We start from the raw sequence: 15,729 nt of genomic DNA, 5'->3' as shown, positions 1-15,729 counted from the left end.
CCTTGACACTATATATTCTTAGTTCTATCGGTAAAGTCACGTTGAAGGGAAACAAAGAACTAAGAATATGAATTACTGCAGTCACGAAAGCTTTAAATCAAAATCCTTGACACTGTTTATGGGATACTCTTACTGACTGGGTTGGTACAGTCAACAAATTACCCTCATGCTGACGGGAGGACTTAATGCAATGGTGGCTTGAAAATCTCCCTTGAATGAATTAGCCTCATAAATTCCCTCCAAATGCTGTATACATTTTTTAAATACATTTTCTACAAAAAAAGATTATTCTGACGAATTCTTAGTATATGCAGTGTAAAGTCATACCCAGGATAAATTAAAATAAAAAAATGTAAAGCAACATCCCTTTAACCGCTACAGGGGGGGTCCCTCCGCACAATCGTCGCCGTTAATGGGGAATCGCGCTGCGTTTTTCGTGTAATACATTTTCCCGCTCGGATATTCAGCGCCCAGTGGCAGCCGCGGCGGCGGCAAACAAGCTCGCCGAACAATAACCGTGACGCGTCGGATAGGGGGGGGGGGGGCCCCCCCCCCGTGCCAGGATGAGGTGAGGCTCCTTTGCGTGAGCGCGGCGAGTGTGAGCGCACGCACGCAGCTCGCCACGCTCAGCGGGGGCCTGCCGTTTGGGTGGGGTGGGAGTGGGGGTGGGGGGGCGGGAGGGGCCGACAATGTCGAGGAAGGAAGCACGTAGCACAACACAAAGCGGGGGGCCGGGTTCAGCACCCGGTTATGTCTCCGACACAAACACCGCCATTGAGTTTGGGGGGGGGGGGTTTTTTTTTTTTGGTCCAACGCACATCGGCTTAATCATATCCTGCCCTCGGCGGGACAAAGCCAAGCCTTATTTTTTTTTCTCTTCGGCCCCTACAATTTATCACACGTTTGTTCCGCGCGGGCGTCGGGTGCGGCATTGTGCAATGAGCTGAATTGTAAACCCCCCCCCATAAACGGCGAGCTGGTGGGCGAGCGAACGTGTAATTTTAACCTCTCGGTAGTGCGAGTAGAACGGAGTGAGTTGAGGATACACTTGTCAAAACATTTATCCGGGGTTCAACGAGGAGGGGGGAAAAAAGAACTATCAGGTTCTGTTTGTGTTACGAGCTGAATTGCTGCAATCACACATTGTTCGATAACAATTTTCAAACAAAAAAATGCGTTCGATATTTTTCAGGCAGGGCAGCTCCGTCATGTTGAATGCATTGTTTATGAAGGAATGTGTATTAGCTTTGTGTTTTTTGGGCAGATTTGGCAATTAAACCTGATTGTAAGTGCAAAACCATGTTTGTTTATCGCCTTCAATTCTACAGACTTGTCTATAAAGGTAATATCCATAATGAATTATAATTGAACGGAAATTTGAACGGCAAGGTTCACATTTTGCTAACAAGTTCCTTAAATACTTGTGTTTTTAAGACAAAAAGAACTTGAGTGATCTTCAACAACGCATTCATGAGAGAAACATTCTAAACGATCACAGCCTCCGTGTTGGTGAACACCTGGGACTGCCAAATCCTGGGACACCTGGGACTCCAAAATCCCATAACCTGTCGACCCACACGGTTTACCCAGTATTCCTGCACAGGGGAAATTGAGTTTTCAGGTCCATACGGCGTACAGCCGTTTCAATTCGTGCACCAAAGAAAATGCGTCTTTGTGATGGGACTTTGTAGGATGAACGTTGAGATGTATAAGGGCACGGGGTGACCAATGAGGTCAGGTATGAAATCCCAATGCTGCGTGCGCTCCCCCATTACTATGGCGCACATTCGGAGGCTTAGAGGGATGATGACACTTGTATAATACATTCTTGACATAGTTCAAGCTACTGTACTTTTATGATCTGTTGTAGTAATTAGATGATAGCTTTTGTGTCTATCGTACCCACCCGTAGTTTGGTTTAGTTTCAGGAAAGTTTCCCAAACTCGACTTGCTTGTGTGGCCCTCCATGGTCCACCTTTCCATGTTTTACCTGCCTTCTAATTCAGATATTGATGCTCTCCAATGCATACTGCACACACCAGATGATTGGTAATCCAATGCATACTGCACACACCAGATGATTGGTAATGCAGAAAGTGCTCATGCAAAAGAAGGTACATCTTTTGTGTATGTGTATGATCCACATGATTTCGAGACCGCTCTTTATTTCAGTCTGTGCCCTCTCGGTATCTTTATATCCAAGCTACCTTTTTTTGTCCCTTGCCACGATTGGTTACCGCATGCAATTCTAAAATATATTTAACATGTACGTATGTACTTTGAACTTCTTTCGCACCGCACATAGCCAACCATGCTAATCGGAGGTGCCGGAGAAGAACAACAAACTGAATCCTCGGAGCTGGTCTGCGACAATTTGATTTTGATTGTGTTACGCAGTCATTAGGAACTGGGTTGTGACCATCATCACCCCGCTACACTTGAGAACCCAGTTTAATTACCGGTGGCTAAAACCCGTATTTGAAAACCAGGATCTCAACCCAAGATCTGAATGTGCTCTGGACGGACACCCCCCCCCCCCCCCCCCGAGCCATCTCGGCAAACTCGCTGCAACACAATTTGAGCATAAAACTACAAACGTGCATGTCGCAAGAAACCTACCCCGCATAAGCGCCGGCTCACCTGAGTGAGAACGTTGTTGGCAAGTTGTAGGAGAGATGGTCATCCCATACAGAGTGTTTCTCCACATGTCAATTTCCTGGCATTTGTAAACTTAAATGCTCGCAGCTTGGCGAGCCTGATTTAAGTGAAAAGCCATACAGTAAAACCTTGGATTGCGAGCATAATTCGTTCCGGAAACGTGTTTGTAATCCAAAGCACTCGTATATCAAAGCACTCGTATATCAAAGCACTCGTATATCAGTTGTGATCACGTGACGCTCGGCAAACAAAGCGTATACGTACTAGTATTGCAAGACCTCGCTCGTTTATCAAACTAATATTTAAAAATTTTGCTTGTCTTGAAAACACTCGCAGATCAAGTTACTCGCAATCCAAGGTTTTACTGTATTTGTATCCTGCAGTGTCTTTTTTTTTATCGCCTACTGATACATCAACTGTGACAGTCGGGTTCGTGGTCAAGACTAAATGACAGTGGCAGCCCAAGGGAGTGGACACTCTGGAGAGGCATTTTTCCTCCACGTAGGTGGATTCAGCCGCGTCCAGATGCACTATACAGTTTACTTATTGCATCGCGGGATCAGGAGAGAATAGTGATGGCTTGGAGGGGAGGCATTGATGCAGCAGTGGCTAGATCAAACCCGCTGGGGTGACTTGGTTAGAGGCTCCACAGGTAGCTCGATCGTAATAAACATTTGGAGAGAGTTCAGTTAGATATTTTCTGTTCTTGTATTTTTTTCCCCGCTCCAAATGCGCTGCCTGCAGAGTATTGACCTGTTCCACTTTCTTCCTCCCTGTTGTGTGCTCTGTGCTGCCACCACAGATGGTTCCACCCCAACATTTCAGGGATCGAGGCGGAACATCTGCTAATGACGCGTGGCGTGGACGGCAGCTTCCTTGCCCGACCCAGCAAGAGCAACCCCGGAGATTTCACACTCTCCGTCAGGTGGGTTCGGGTGGTGAAGTATGCTCAATTATTCCCCCCGACCCCATTGGACGGAGTGGGGGAGGCCTTCATCCAGCAGCAGATTGGCAAGGGTTCTACATGTGTACACCACGTGGGTTCCTCCCCTCCCCCACCTCTCTCTGCCCTTCCCCCTCTCTTCTCGCCTCTCTCCTCTCCCTCCTTTCCTTCTGCCACCTCTCCCGTTCCCTCTCTCCGCCCCTCTTTCCCACCCGCTCCTCCCCTCCCTTCGCACTTGCACTCATTTCCTCTCCTCTCCTGCAATCTCTCCACCCTTATTATGCTCAACACTCCACTTGTATCTCATCGCTTAATCTGCTTCCTCTTCTGACCTCTCTCCTCCGATCTTTCCATCTCTCCATCCTGCCTGTAGTTCTCGCTGACCTCTCACTCTCTAATTCTCTCACTCCCTTCTCCGAGACTCTCCTTTCCTCCATCTCGCCTCTGTTTTTGTTTATATCCCCACTGGTCCCTCCCTCCCTCCTTCTTTTGCATCTTCCCATCTTCCCAAACACATGGTGCTTCCCCTTCCCGCTCACGGTGGAAAAAAAAAAACGTCCTGGATCCACACACACCCCCACGGTCCTAAAATGTAACACTCTATTCATTACACAGTCCAACTGTAAACTTTGTCTATTGACGCACGCGCACTATCATGACGTGCCCAAGCCCTCTTGCGCCAGAGTAATCCGGGTCGACTCCCGGTAATCTTTTGATTTAAAGCTTTCGTGACTGCAGGGATTAATATTCTTGGATCTTTCGGTAAAGTCACGTAAAAGGGAAACAACAAAACAATAAAAACATAAAACAACAAAATTCTCGCGACGTTTTGACTGCAACACAAGCAATCATCATCAAGTGGAGAAAAAAAAACCGTCCTGGATCCACAATAATAATATTAGTGGCATGTGATGATGATTGCTTGTTTTGCAGTCGAAACGTCGTGAGAATTTTATTATTTTATGTTTTTATTGTTTTATTGTTTCCCTTCTACGTGACTTTACCGAAAGAACCAAGAATATGAATCCCTGTAATCTGTGACAAACCGGAGCAGTGCTCGCGCAAGCCACGTATTTGAATGGGTGACTTTAATCCATGGATTGGCAGCGCCGTGAATTCGCAAGCACGCGGGGAGGTGGGGGGGGGGGGGGGGCGCGCGCGTGGCTCTGTGCCGAGCGCGTCTTCAATATTGATGTCGGCGTCTCTTAATACCAGGTTCGTAAAATCTCGCACGTGTATTTTTACGCACAGTATTGCCACGTGACGGTGTGCATTACGCGCGAGGCCCACCGTAAAGAAGGCACATGGCGGCGAACGTTGGCTCTGTTCATGGCGTTAATCAGGACCTAATCCATTCATTGTACAGGCTATGTTGCGCTATTTTTATCTCTCCCATTTAAATCTCTCCCATTTCAATTGCGTGTAAGGATGTACCTGTGCCTGTCTCTTGTGTGTGTGTGTGTATGTGTGTCCGCATTTGTTTGCATGGTGTGGAGCCGAGTGTTGCGGTTAGCGATCCGCACTAAAACTCATTGACACTAGTTCAATGCCTGCTCGTGACTGATACCAGTGACGATTATGCCAACCGGTCTCGGGCCTCACCTAGGTCAGCTTGGTCTCAAATGAGTACCTGCTGTCATGTGTAAGCATCGCCATTGGGGAGACAAAGGCGTCCGGGCGTGGTGCTGGCCACCCACCCCCTCGTGTGCCGTGCCGGCCTTCATAGGTGCTGCTCACTAACAGCACTTGCCCCAACAGTCCGTTAAGGCTATGCGGGGGATCTTTTCTTTGCTTGCATAAAACTGTGAACAGTGGAACTGGTTTCACGCACCTCACTATGATTTGAGTGACATGTTAAATGTTTGGGTATCATGTATTATGTGGTAATAATATTAGTGGCATGTGATATCTAAACCTTACCTGGGTCTCCCCTGGGTTCCTACCCAGTTTCATAAAGAGTGACTAGCGTGTCCAAGCAAATGTTGGACTTGACACATGCCATACCAACCCTTCATGTGCCTTGCTGGCCATAGGTACTTGCTAAAACAGCTTTACTGTATGGTCTCTTGAGACCACAAGTGGATATTTGAGTTTTTACATATATTCTATTCACCAAGACTCAGGGCCAATGTTGTTCTCAAAATAGTTAGTGGTGTTGCACGTCCAAGTAGATTGTATGGCAACTACTATGCATATTCTCTGGGTCTTACGGTAAAGCCACGTAGATAGAAAAATAAATATCTAATAATAAAAAATATCACGACTTTTTGATCGCAACACATGCAATCGTCATCAGGTGAAAAAATATAGCGGGAGAGCTACTGAGGCAGGAAAAAAATATATAGTGGGAGCGCTGCTGAGGCAGGGTGTTATAAAGGTTTGAGATGGGTGTAGCCTAAGGGTCATAAGCGAAGTGGGCGGGGCTAGAGATGAAATTTGCATGTAAATGTAAGATCAGAGAGCTGAGCTCCACCACGACAACGAAGCTGTGGAGGTGGCCATTGTATTGTGAGAGATTAGCATGTCAATGTAGGAAAACCGAAAACATGCTATTCTCTCAAAATACAATGGCCACCTCCACAGCTTCGTCGTCATGGAGGTAGCTGAGCTCTCCGATCTTACATTTACATGCAAATTTCATCTCTAGTCCCGCCCACTTTGCTTATGACCCTTAGGCTACACCCATCTCAAACCTTTTATAACACCCTGCCTTTGCAGCGCTCCCGGTATATATTTTTTCCTGCCTCAGTAGCTCTCCCGCTATATTTTTTCACCTGATGACGATTGCTCGTGTTGCGATCGAAACGTCGTGATATTTTTTTATTTTTTTATTATTATTTTTCTATCTACGTGGCTCTACCGAAAGACCCAGAGAACATGAATTCCAGCAGTCACGAAAGCTTTAAGTTAAGATTTAATTACGATGCATGTCTCACCATCGCTGTGCTCTCATTGTCCACCCATCGCTGATAATACTTATCACGCAGCACCAGGTACTCGGTTTAGGCTGAATCAAGTCAACTTCAGCGAGTCGCATGCATGTACAGTACAGTGTACGGTTGTAAATCAATCCCAGGCTCCTCGGGTTCATAACGGAATGTAGTAAATTCCGACCACCACTCGTATAAATTATCGGCGTTGGCTGAGTAAGTGAGCACTTCGCTCTACAATTCTGGTGATTTGTGATCATTTTCCTCCCCATGGTGTGCAGCGCCAGTGGCGATTTTTATTTGTTCTTGGCCCAGAGTCTCTCGATCAGCTCGGCGCGCGGTAGTAGACTATTTAAAAGTATTTGTATTTTACCAGCTAAGGCCCACTGAGCTCTATACCGTAGCTCTTTTTCAGAAGCGACCTGGCTTTCACAAATGGCAGCCCAACGAAGTGGCTTATCACGAGGAAATTTATAGCAGCCAAATACTCTAAACGCACGTTGATTCTAAATGTGGAGGGGAAAACCGGAGGACCCGGAGAAAAATCCATCTAGGCACGGGGAGAACATGCATACTCCAAATACACAGGCGTCGGGGTCGGGATTGAACCCACTACCTCCTGTATACTAGGCAAGGTAGTTAACATCTCGTTACCGTGGTTGTTAGTGTGGTCTTTAACGCCAGCTTTGGGGAGACGAAGGTGGCAAGGCATGCGTGGTGCTGACAGCACCACCCCCTCGTGTACACTTTTAGCCTAAGTGTTCAATGCAGGCTTTCCGTGGGCTAAATTGTGATCTTTGTCTCAGTGTGGGGGTGTGAGTGTGTGTGTTTTTGCTAGTGTACAGTTCCTGGAAAGCACTCATGAATACGCTTCACCGGTGATATAAATCCAAAGCTTTTAATCTGCTTACAGTGGATATTGTGAAGTGTTTTTGGAAAATGAGAATTTGGGATTGCCAAGTGCTATGTTTGCCAGCTGTCAATGGCAAGCGCACAGGATTTCTTAGAATCCGTCATTAACCTGTTTCATATGTCTCGTACTGTATAAATCACTTTCACGATATTGCCAAGTGGAGTTTTGGTGCAAGGGTCAATGTTGCACACATGGCCTGAAAATGAATTTGCTACTTCGCTTTCAAATACAGGTGGTCTCCAGTTTACGTGGGACAGTCTGATATACACGATCCACATTTACATTGTTTATATAACGCCACCACGAATCGGTTTGCGACGCAGGAAAATTGTTTGACAGCGCATCTTCCAACACAACACATTTGAACAGAGTCAATCTGGTTTCTGCTGTTACTTGGTGTGGCAAGTGATGTTTCTATTGTTTTTACTGTCTATGGTAAAATAGGGTCTGATTTACGACGATCCAATTCTCATGACGGGAATTTTACAGGAATGCGTTGTCACAAAAGTGGGGACCGTCTGTACTGTGTCTATTGGGGTGGCTCAGTGGGTCAGAGGACTGAGCTGGCACGGCCGAAATCTTGGGTTCAAATCTGGGTTTCGGCCTCCTGCAATAAAACTGGGTTCTCAAGTGGAGTGGGGTGATGGTCTCAGCCCAGTCACCAATGAATTCATTCCTCGTGAGGGGAAAAAAAGCATGAACTTTTTGGTTTTAACGAAATTTAGCTGATTTCCTAGATCCGAAAAGTTTTAAGTACCAGTTTAGGTAGCCTTGCAATGAACATTTCTGTGTTGAAGGGCGTGTGTGGGAAAGTGATCTCCTCCATAGTGTGTAGATAAGAAAAGGTCGCTTGAAGGAATTTCAGAATGGTTCGGTGACATCACGTTCCGTTGGCCAAAATCTACCATGCGCTGGGGACACAGTGCCTTGCAAGAGTTCTGAATGGATTGGTCTCGTAAGATGAGGCCAAGAGCTCAATTGCGATACAATTGGTTAAATAGCAGCGTCGATCAAGTTGGTAGCTCGGAGTATATAACATGTTTTTTTATTGTCAATAAGCCATTTCCCGTGTATTTTTATGTCTATGTTTAAGTAGCACTGTCAATGCTCTAGCTTTGGAAACATTGCCAGTTGGCCTGATTGTGATTCTCAAACTGTTCATAATAAACACACAACAACAACACTGTTCATGTCTCTACTCCATGTGGAGTGGTTTTACCTTGTAGGGTTTTGTTCTTATGACCCTGAAGAGCTTTTTTTTCTCTCCACAGTTACTGAGCACAGGCCCAAAGGGCCCAAAACATCAAGCGGCCAACGACAATAATGAGCGATCGATTTAAATGATGATGATAATTATCAGTATCCTGGCTCTCTTGTAAATTGTGAATGACTCATTAATTGTCTTTGTATTATTGCAATGTAATACAGCTGTGCTTTTATGTACTTTACGAAAGCATTGAGGTCGCCTTAGCCCAATCGCTAAACACTACAAGCCCAAGGAACCATAATTGAATTTATAAATAAATTGAGTTCTTAAAGGTAGATTCAAGATAATGATTGCTGAACTCCCATCGTCCCGATAACTACTTAACCCTTTCTCATTTTAATCATGTACATATACGTCATAGGTTTTTCTTCCGATTCAGAACCGGAAGAAAAAATGAAATTACCTTATCGGTACCGAGGCTCCCACAAGGCCATGTGGCAGGGCATGTGGCACAGTTTGGCGCCAGCTAACATAGAGTACGGTCTTGTCGCTACAGTTCTCTACCATGATTACAGTGTCTTTAAAAACAATGGCACTCCGCCTCTAAATACAATTAATGCTCAGCCTCTTCGCACGTTCCGAGATTCAGCAGTGAACAGGGCCTATCCTGCAACTTGCAGACGTCTCGGAACGGAAAAGGGTTAAGGTGCGTATCCCAGGCTGTCCAACTTAACTTTGAATCATTGTTGGTGAGAAAGAACAAGACTGTAAGGGTTCCTGTAAGAACCCCTGTACTCCTCTGCAATATTGATGGTTTTAGTCTTTGTTTTCTTGTTGTTGCTGATGTGCCCACGAAGCACCACGGATCTCCCTTGTTAATTGGCCAGCAAACTGCCTAAACGAGACCATGCGTGTAACAAACAGGATAAATTCAAACCGTCAAATGCACTATTATGGCACTCTCGATGTTGCTGCGACGTCATCCTCGTATGTTTTAACACAGCGCCAATGCATTTACGTCGCTAGAATCCTACGGAGGGCAGCGGTTGACTTGTTTTTTCTAAAGTTTGGTTTCTTTTTAACTAAACTTAAAAATGGAACACAAAGCCTACGGACAGATCGAGACTTACCAACGTTTTTTTTGCATTGCGTATTCCTTCTCTAACCTGGTGTCACTTGGCCCAGCACTGAAGCACAAACTAAATAATTGGTCAATCATCTCGAAGCAGGGCACTCAATGATTGAGATGTTGGGACACGTTTAGGTGTTCCAGTACACTTATAATTTTTATTAAATAAATGATGAAAATTTATTTTTCAGAAGCGGCATGACCACAAATGATAGCTCATCACAGTGGTTTATCGTCACGTGGAAATGCCTAGAAAATGTAGAGGGAAAATCCGGAGGACCCGGAGAAAAATGCATGCAAACACGGGGAGAACTCCAGACATACAACAGGCGTCAGGGTTGGGATCGAACCAACTACCTCCTGTATTCCAGGTGAGGCAGTTAACTTATTGCCACCACGGCATCCCTATGCTTTCTACCTTTGCAGTGCAGCTGTGTGAGGTTGCGATTGCAAGTGCTGGGTAATAATGTGTCGGGGGAGGTTTTTGGATGGTGGGCGGGTGGTTTGTGGTTAGTGGCGGTGAGTAGTAGTGGTGATGGGATGGTAGCGGTGATTGGGTGGTTGGCGATGGTAAGCAGTGGTCATTTGGTGGGTTTTAGCTGGTGGTAGTGGGTGATGGTACTGGTAGGGGTGAGGTGTTTAGATGATGATGGTGGGTTGTGGTTGGTGGTGGCTCTCTGTTACCCTACTTTTTGTGCACAAGTCCGCTGTTTGTCTCTGTATTGCTCGTCTTTTATCTACCATTGCTGTATTTGTCGTCTTTCCTTATTTTTCTTTCCCCTCTCCTCCCCCCACCCCCCCCCCCCCCCCGTATCTTCCTCGGATGTGATTCGTATTTCGCGCATTCGTCAAGCGTCTCGCGGCCGCCACCGCCGACCGCATCAGTAAGCGTAAACAAATCCTCATCTCTTTGACGGACGGATTGCAGGCGGAACGGCGAGGTGACGCACATCAAGATCCAGAACACGGGCGACTACTACGACCTGTACGGCGGTGAGAAGTTCGCAACACTCGCCGAACTCGTGCAGTACTACACGGATTACCAGGGTCAGCTGCGCGAGAAGAACGGAGACATCATCGAGCTGCGGTTCCCGCTCAACTGCGCCGACCCCACGTCTGAGCGGTATGGCGGAGGCCCACACAATGCCGACGGAAGTCGACGCAGGCCGGGGGAGGGGGTGGCGGGACGAAACATTTTTCCCCATTTTTATATTCTGATCTTTGTGCCGACTTTGCAGTCATGAGGCTTAAGCGTCTGTTCGCGTCTCTTGCCAAACCAGGGTATCGCCACATCTGTTAAGAGGATGGCGCCGTGGAAGGGGGGGGGGTGTACAGAGTGTTTGTGAGATCCCCTTCAAGTGACCCTTTTTTTATATCCGCAAACTAGGAGTTGACACGTTTTCTCACGCCCCTGCTTGCGTAGAGATGCGTTTGTCGCGTGGTAGTCAAACCGATGTTGTTTTCATTGTCAGAGCTGGAATTTAGCCAAATTAAGTGAAAAACAAGCTTAATGTAAAGGTAATTTTACGCACTCACTGGTGACCAGGCTGAGGCCACGAACTCGCTATACCTGAGAACCCAATTTAATTATGGTTGGCTATTTAGATTTAAACCTGTATCTCAATAGTGGTGGTTTTGGGTCACCCAATAAAGAGTTATAATTTTAAGTAGTTGGTGGCTCAAAACAACGTATTAGCCAGTACTTGTATCTATTGATGATCTTGATGGAAATTTCATTCATCTGCGAGAAACAGCAGTTATGAAGTGTCTAACCAATATTCAACACTCTAGGAAACATAATCCAAGTTATTTTATTTCATCGTCATCATCATTCGCCGTGATCCATCCTCTCCTGAATGAAAGCCTCCCCATGCTGCCGCTCTCTCTCTCTCATGCTCCTAAAATGTAACGATCTTTCTAGCACCTGCACACGAGCCGATCTCATCGCTCCATCTGTGCGGAGGACATTCTCTCTCTCAATGGATTTTTCTGCCTTTGGCCTGCCACTGTTTTTAGTCTCAACCACCGGCCATCATCCCTTCTAGTGACGTGCCCCACACAAGCCCACTTACTTTTTGCGAACATTGAATGTGACGTTTTGAACCTGCGTGCGTTGCCGAGGGATTTATCTGCACGATAAGAGCTATTTGTTTTCCTGGGTTGCGTCGACACGGGCACGATTGTAGTTTTTTTTTTTTCCCCACAAAGAGACGCTACCGGTTATTGGTTTCTTGCGTTGGTAAAGCACTTTTTGCTATAAAGCCAAAAACTGTACGAGGCATGGTGCCAAACACCAGCAGTTATTTTTTTATTTAAAGCTTTTGTGACTGCAGGGATTCATATCCTTGGTTCTTTCGGTAAAGTCGCGTAGAAGGGAAACAATAACATAATAAAAATATAAAACAACAAAATTATCACGACGTTTCGACTGCAACATAAGCAGTCGAAACGTCGTGAGAAGTTTATTGTCGACTGCAACACAGGCAGTCGAAACGTCGTGACAATTTAATTGTTTTATATTTTTATTATTTTATTGTTTCCCTTCTACGTGACTTTACCGAAAGAACCAAGAATACCAGCTGTTATTGTTAGTTGTATTTTCACAGAATAGGAGATGGAGCGGTGGCGCATTGGTTAGCGTATTATGCTTTGGACCCAGTGATCTCCATTTGATTCTGGGCCACGGCGAATACCAGCCACGAGCGATTAGCCTTACCAGTGCTGTACACCCTTTGCACGAACCTGCACTCTCCAGGGTAATGAAGTGTGGTAAAAAAAAAACCACGACCAAAAGGAGTGGGGAGGCCCTAATTTAGAAGTGGATGGATAAAATGCTATATGTTAGTTACATCTTTTTTAGTCTATAAAAGGATTTCCACGCGCAGTATGACAGTTGAGAAACCACATGGTCTTGCAGCCAAACTCGCAGCAGGAGAGCTTGCGCGTGCGCTGGGCAGGCAAGAACACGTCCATTGGTTTGTATCTCGTTATGTTAGAACAACTAAGGAGAAATACGCTTGTTCCGTGTGCTTTGATCTGTGTGTTGCCATGAGCTGCGTTAGCCAAGCTACGACAAACCAAATAGTATTCGCAGTGCTGAGGATTCGTTGGAATGTCCTGAACATGGAAGGCGGCCTGTCAAGAAAACGATAAAAGTAATGAAGGGGGCTGCCGGGGTGGTGGTGGGTGAAACTTTCCCGAGCCAGTCCGCACAGCTGCCCTTGTTATTCTATCGGAGTAATTAATAAACATGACTACTGAAATGCCTTTCGGATAACAGCTGCAGTAGGGTTGCAGTTGTCTTTAAGTCCACTTCACGGCATGGGACCGCACGCGTCAGGCTGCGGAAATTCCCCGCTGACCTCTTCTGTTTGACGTCGTGATTGACCGACTGACGTGGCAATCGGCCCTCGGCCCCTCTCCCTGGGGTCGCGACTCCTGCATCACAGCACAGGGGGGGGGGGGAGCAAGCAGGAATTCCCATGGTTAATTCCCAGTGGCAGGAGTTTCTACTGTTTGGAATACGTATCAGGGGTTGGACAGCTGCTGGGTATTGGGTTTTTTGTTGTTTTCTTCAGCACTCTTCGACGTGCGAGGGCAATGGGTTCATTGCGTGCGTGCATGCGAGTGCCTAGCAAGGCACGGGCTCGTCCACCCCCCCCTCCTCCCCGGTGCACTTTATAACGCAGGCGGGCTATGATATACGGTGAAATAAAGAGCAGAATTAGGCTGTCCGTCTTTTGCTGATGGCTGCGCCGGGTCATTAATCCACCGAAATAAGCCGTAAAAACCTGAAGGGAAATTACACGATGAACTGCTGTAGTCCTGTCCTGCACGCCTGCGTTTTTTGTGATGCTGTAGCTGCATGGATTTTTTTTTTAAATATTCAAGAGCCGCACCTGATGCCGTGTTGCAAGACCATGCATAATCTTGGCTGGAGTCGAAACTTGTGAAAGCGAATGCATTTTTTTTCGTCGGAATTTTAAAATGTTATAAACTAGGCGTGCAATGGTTTCCGTAGTCGAATTCAGCTTGAAAAATGCGTGGGAAATTATTGAGGAACGAAAAAAATAAGCTTGGAGAGTTTGCTCCCAAAGATAAATATGAACTGACGAAAAGTCGGACGGCAAGCTTTTGGAACAAATAAAAAAATGTTCATTCATTAATTGTTTTCTTATGGGTTAGGTCGTGTAAAAAAGCATGTGTCGTAAAACCCTCAAGGAGGCACCACTGGTGATACCGTTGGAGAGGAATCTCACAACATTCATAAACGGTTACCGACGTTTCACTGGAGACTACACCCAGCATCATCAGCTTGTTAACGGGAGCTCGGATCTCAAGTGAAAGCGCTTCCTGTTGGGAAATGCAACAGGATGATGTGTGTGTGTGTGTGTACCTCTGGATGCAAGCGAGAGTAAGGCGGGGAGTGATTTTTCAAAACGGTATAGCGTAACAATTAAACATATCATATTTAAATTCAATTTTGCATGCCTGACTTCGTAACGTTAAACATCGCCGCACAGCGTGACGCTTGAAAACATTCAATACCGCTCGTGTTCATTAATGAAATGGAAATGTTATCGGTCAGTACGTGCAAGGTTAACCTACCGAGTCAACCCGCTGCGTGTCAGCTCGGCTTTTTGTACTTTCTTGTTTAGAAGGTTGTCTGGCCCCATTAGCACTGATTTCATGAGAAGGGAAGGGCAAAGAAAGAATGAAGTAATTTTAGATTCCCGATCAGTGTCAGTCACCCGTGATCGAAGAACAGATGTGGTCCGTTCAAAAATGGAGCTCTTATTACGGTGACACGTACTCTATTTCATTTCATTACTTATCTGTTAATTTCATTTGTGTTGAGTGCTTAAGTAATCTAATAGCATATACTGTTTATTCAGGAGAGAAAAAAAAAACTGACTTACTCTTAAGGTTCCCTTTCAGAAGGGGTCATGCTTTTTAATGTTTGTTTTTACCAGTCTACCTCTTGAATGAAACAAATGATTTGCTGATGCTGTTATGTTGGCAGTGGTACACAAGCGGAATAAATAAACCTCATCACAACTGTTAACAACACTGCCTTTAAAGAATATATATATAAATATGAAATCGGAGACATTTCGGGCAGTGGTCCTTCTTCATCGCGCTTATCTCTCGGGAGCAAATTGCCTTTGGAAGGAAACCGGAGCATCCGAATAAAAGTAAGAGGGGATCGCGTTCAAAAGGTTCCCACACGGACGCGTTCACAAACTGCAGCGACCTTGCCGTGGAAAGTGAGCGCGTTAATCTGTTCGGTCACAGCATCCAGCCAATCGATGAATCAAGTAAAAGTCGTTTAGGGCTGCATGGAAAACCAAACCCCTTTGCGAGAGACACCGTGAGATGAATTGGCCCGAGCGTGTTTCGTTTGTATGTACAACTTCTTTTGCACCGTACGTAGCCAACCGTACTAAGTTGGAGGTGCGGGGGAAAGGACAGCAAACTTAACGCAAAAAGGGGTTCCGAAGAAATTAGTATTTCAATTCGCCGAGATAGCCACCGTGTTGTTCGCTGTGGATTGCATCGAGATTCAAGTCTCCCCTCTCTCGCCGTGCCGACGCGCCTCGTCTTCTCGCAGGAGAGTCGAAGCTTCACTCCTTCGGTGCTTGTCAATGTTGTAACTTGCCTCCTCTACTCGAACACACATCTCTTTTTTTCCCCCTTGGAATTTGACGAGGCTTTCATTGTGTAAAGCTATATATACACGCATATAAAATTACCCTGTTGCCCAGACTATAAGGTGCAATTTATTCCCTGAATTTTCGAGAAAAGCTGTATTGTAATCCAATAGGTACGTCTGAATCAGAATCTTTATTTATCCTGGAGAAATCCGATGAGCTATGAAGCTTTTTTTCACAGATGTCCAGTTAGTGGGGATGGTCAGAAAGTTACAACAATTGTTTGTTGATTACGGCA

General features: G+C 45.8%; 1 protein-coding gene across 1 annotated transcript in view; it reads left to right on the top strand.

Annotated features, from left to right (window-relative positions):
* The window catches only part of LOC103091722 (tyrosine-protein phosphatase non-receptor type 11), an 88,453-nt gene that overhangs the window by 27,542 nt on the left and 45,182 nt on the right, over nucleotides 1-15,729 (top strand). The window contains exons 2-3 of the mRNA XM_032968302.2: nucleotides 3,461-3,583; nucleotides 10,709-10,903. Of these exons, the coding sequence (XP_032824193.2) occupies nucleotides 3,461-3,583; nucleotides 10,709-10,903 (318 nt within the window). The remainder of the gene's footprint in view (nucleotides 1-3,460; nucleotides 3,584-10,708; nucleotides 10,904-15,729) is intronic.

The sequence above is a fragment of the Petromyzon marinus genome, chromosome 39 (assembly GCF_048934315.1).
Source record: "Petromyzon marinus isolate PM22_M1 ecotype Great Lakes invasive population chromosome 39, UKy_Petmar_22M1.pri1.0, whole genome shotgun sequence".
In the NCBI taxonomy this organism is placed as follows: Eukaryota; Metazoa; Chordata; class Hyperoartia; order Petromyzontiformes; family Petromyzontidae; genus Petromyzon; species Petromyzon marinus.
The sequence above is the reverse complement of the archived record's forward strand: the minus strand, read 5'-3'. Positions and strand labels throughout refer to the sequence as shown.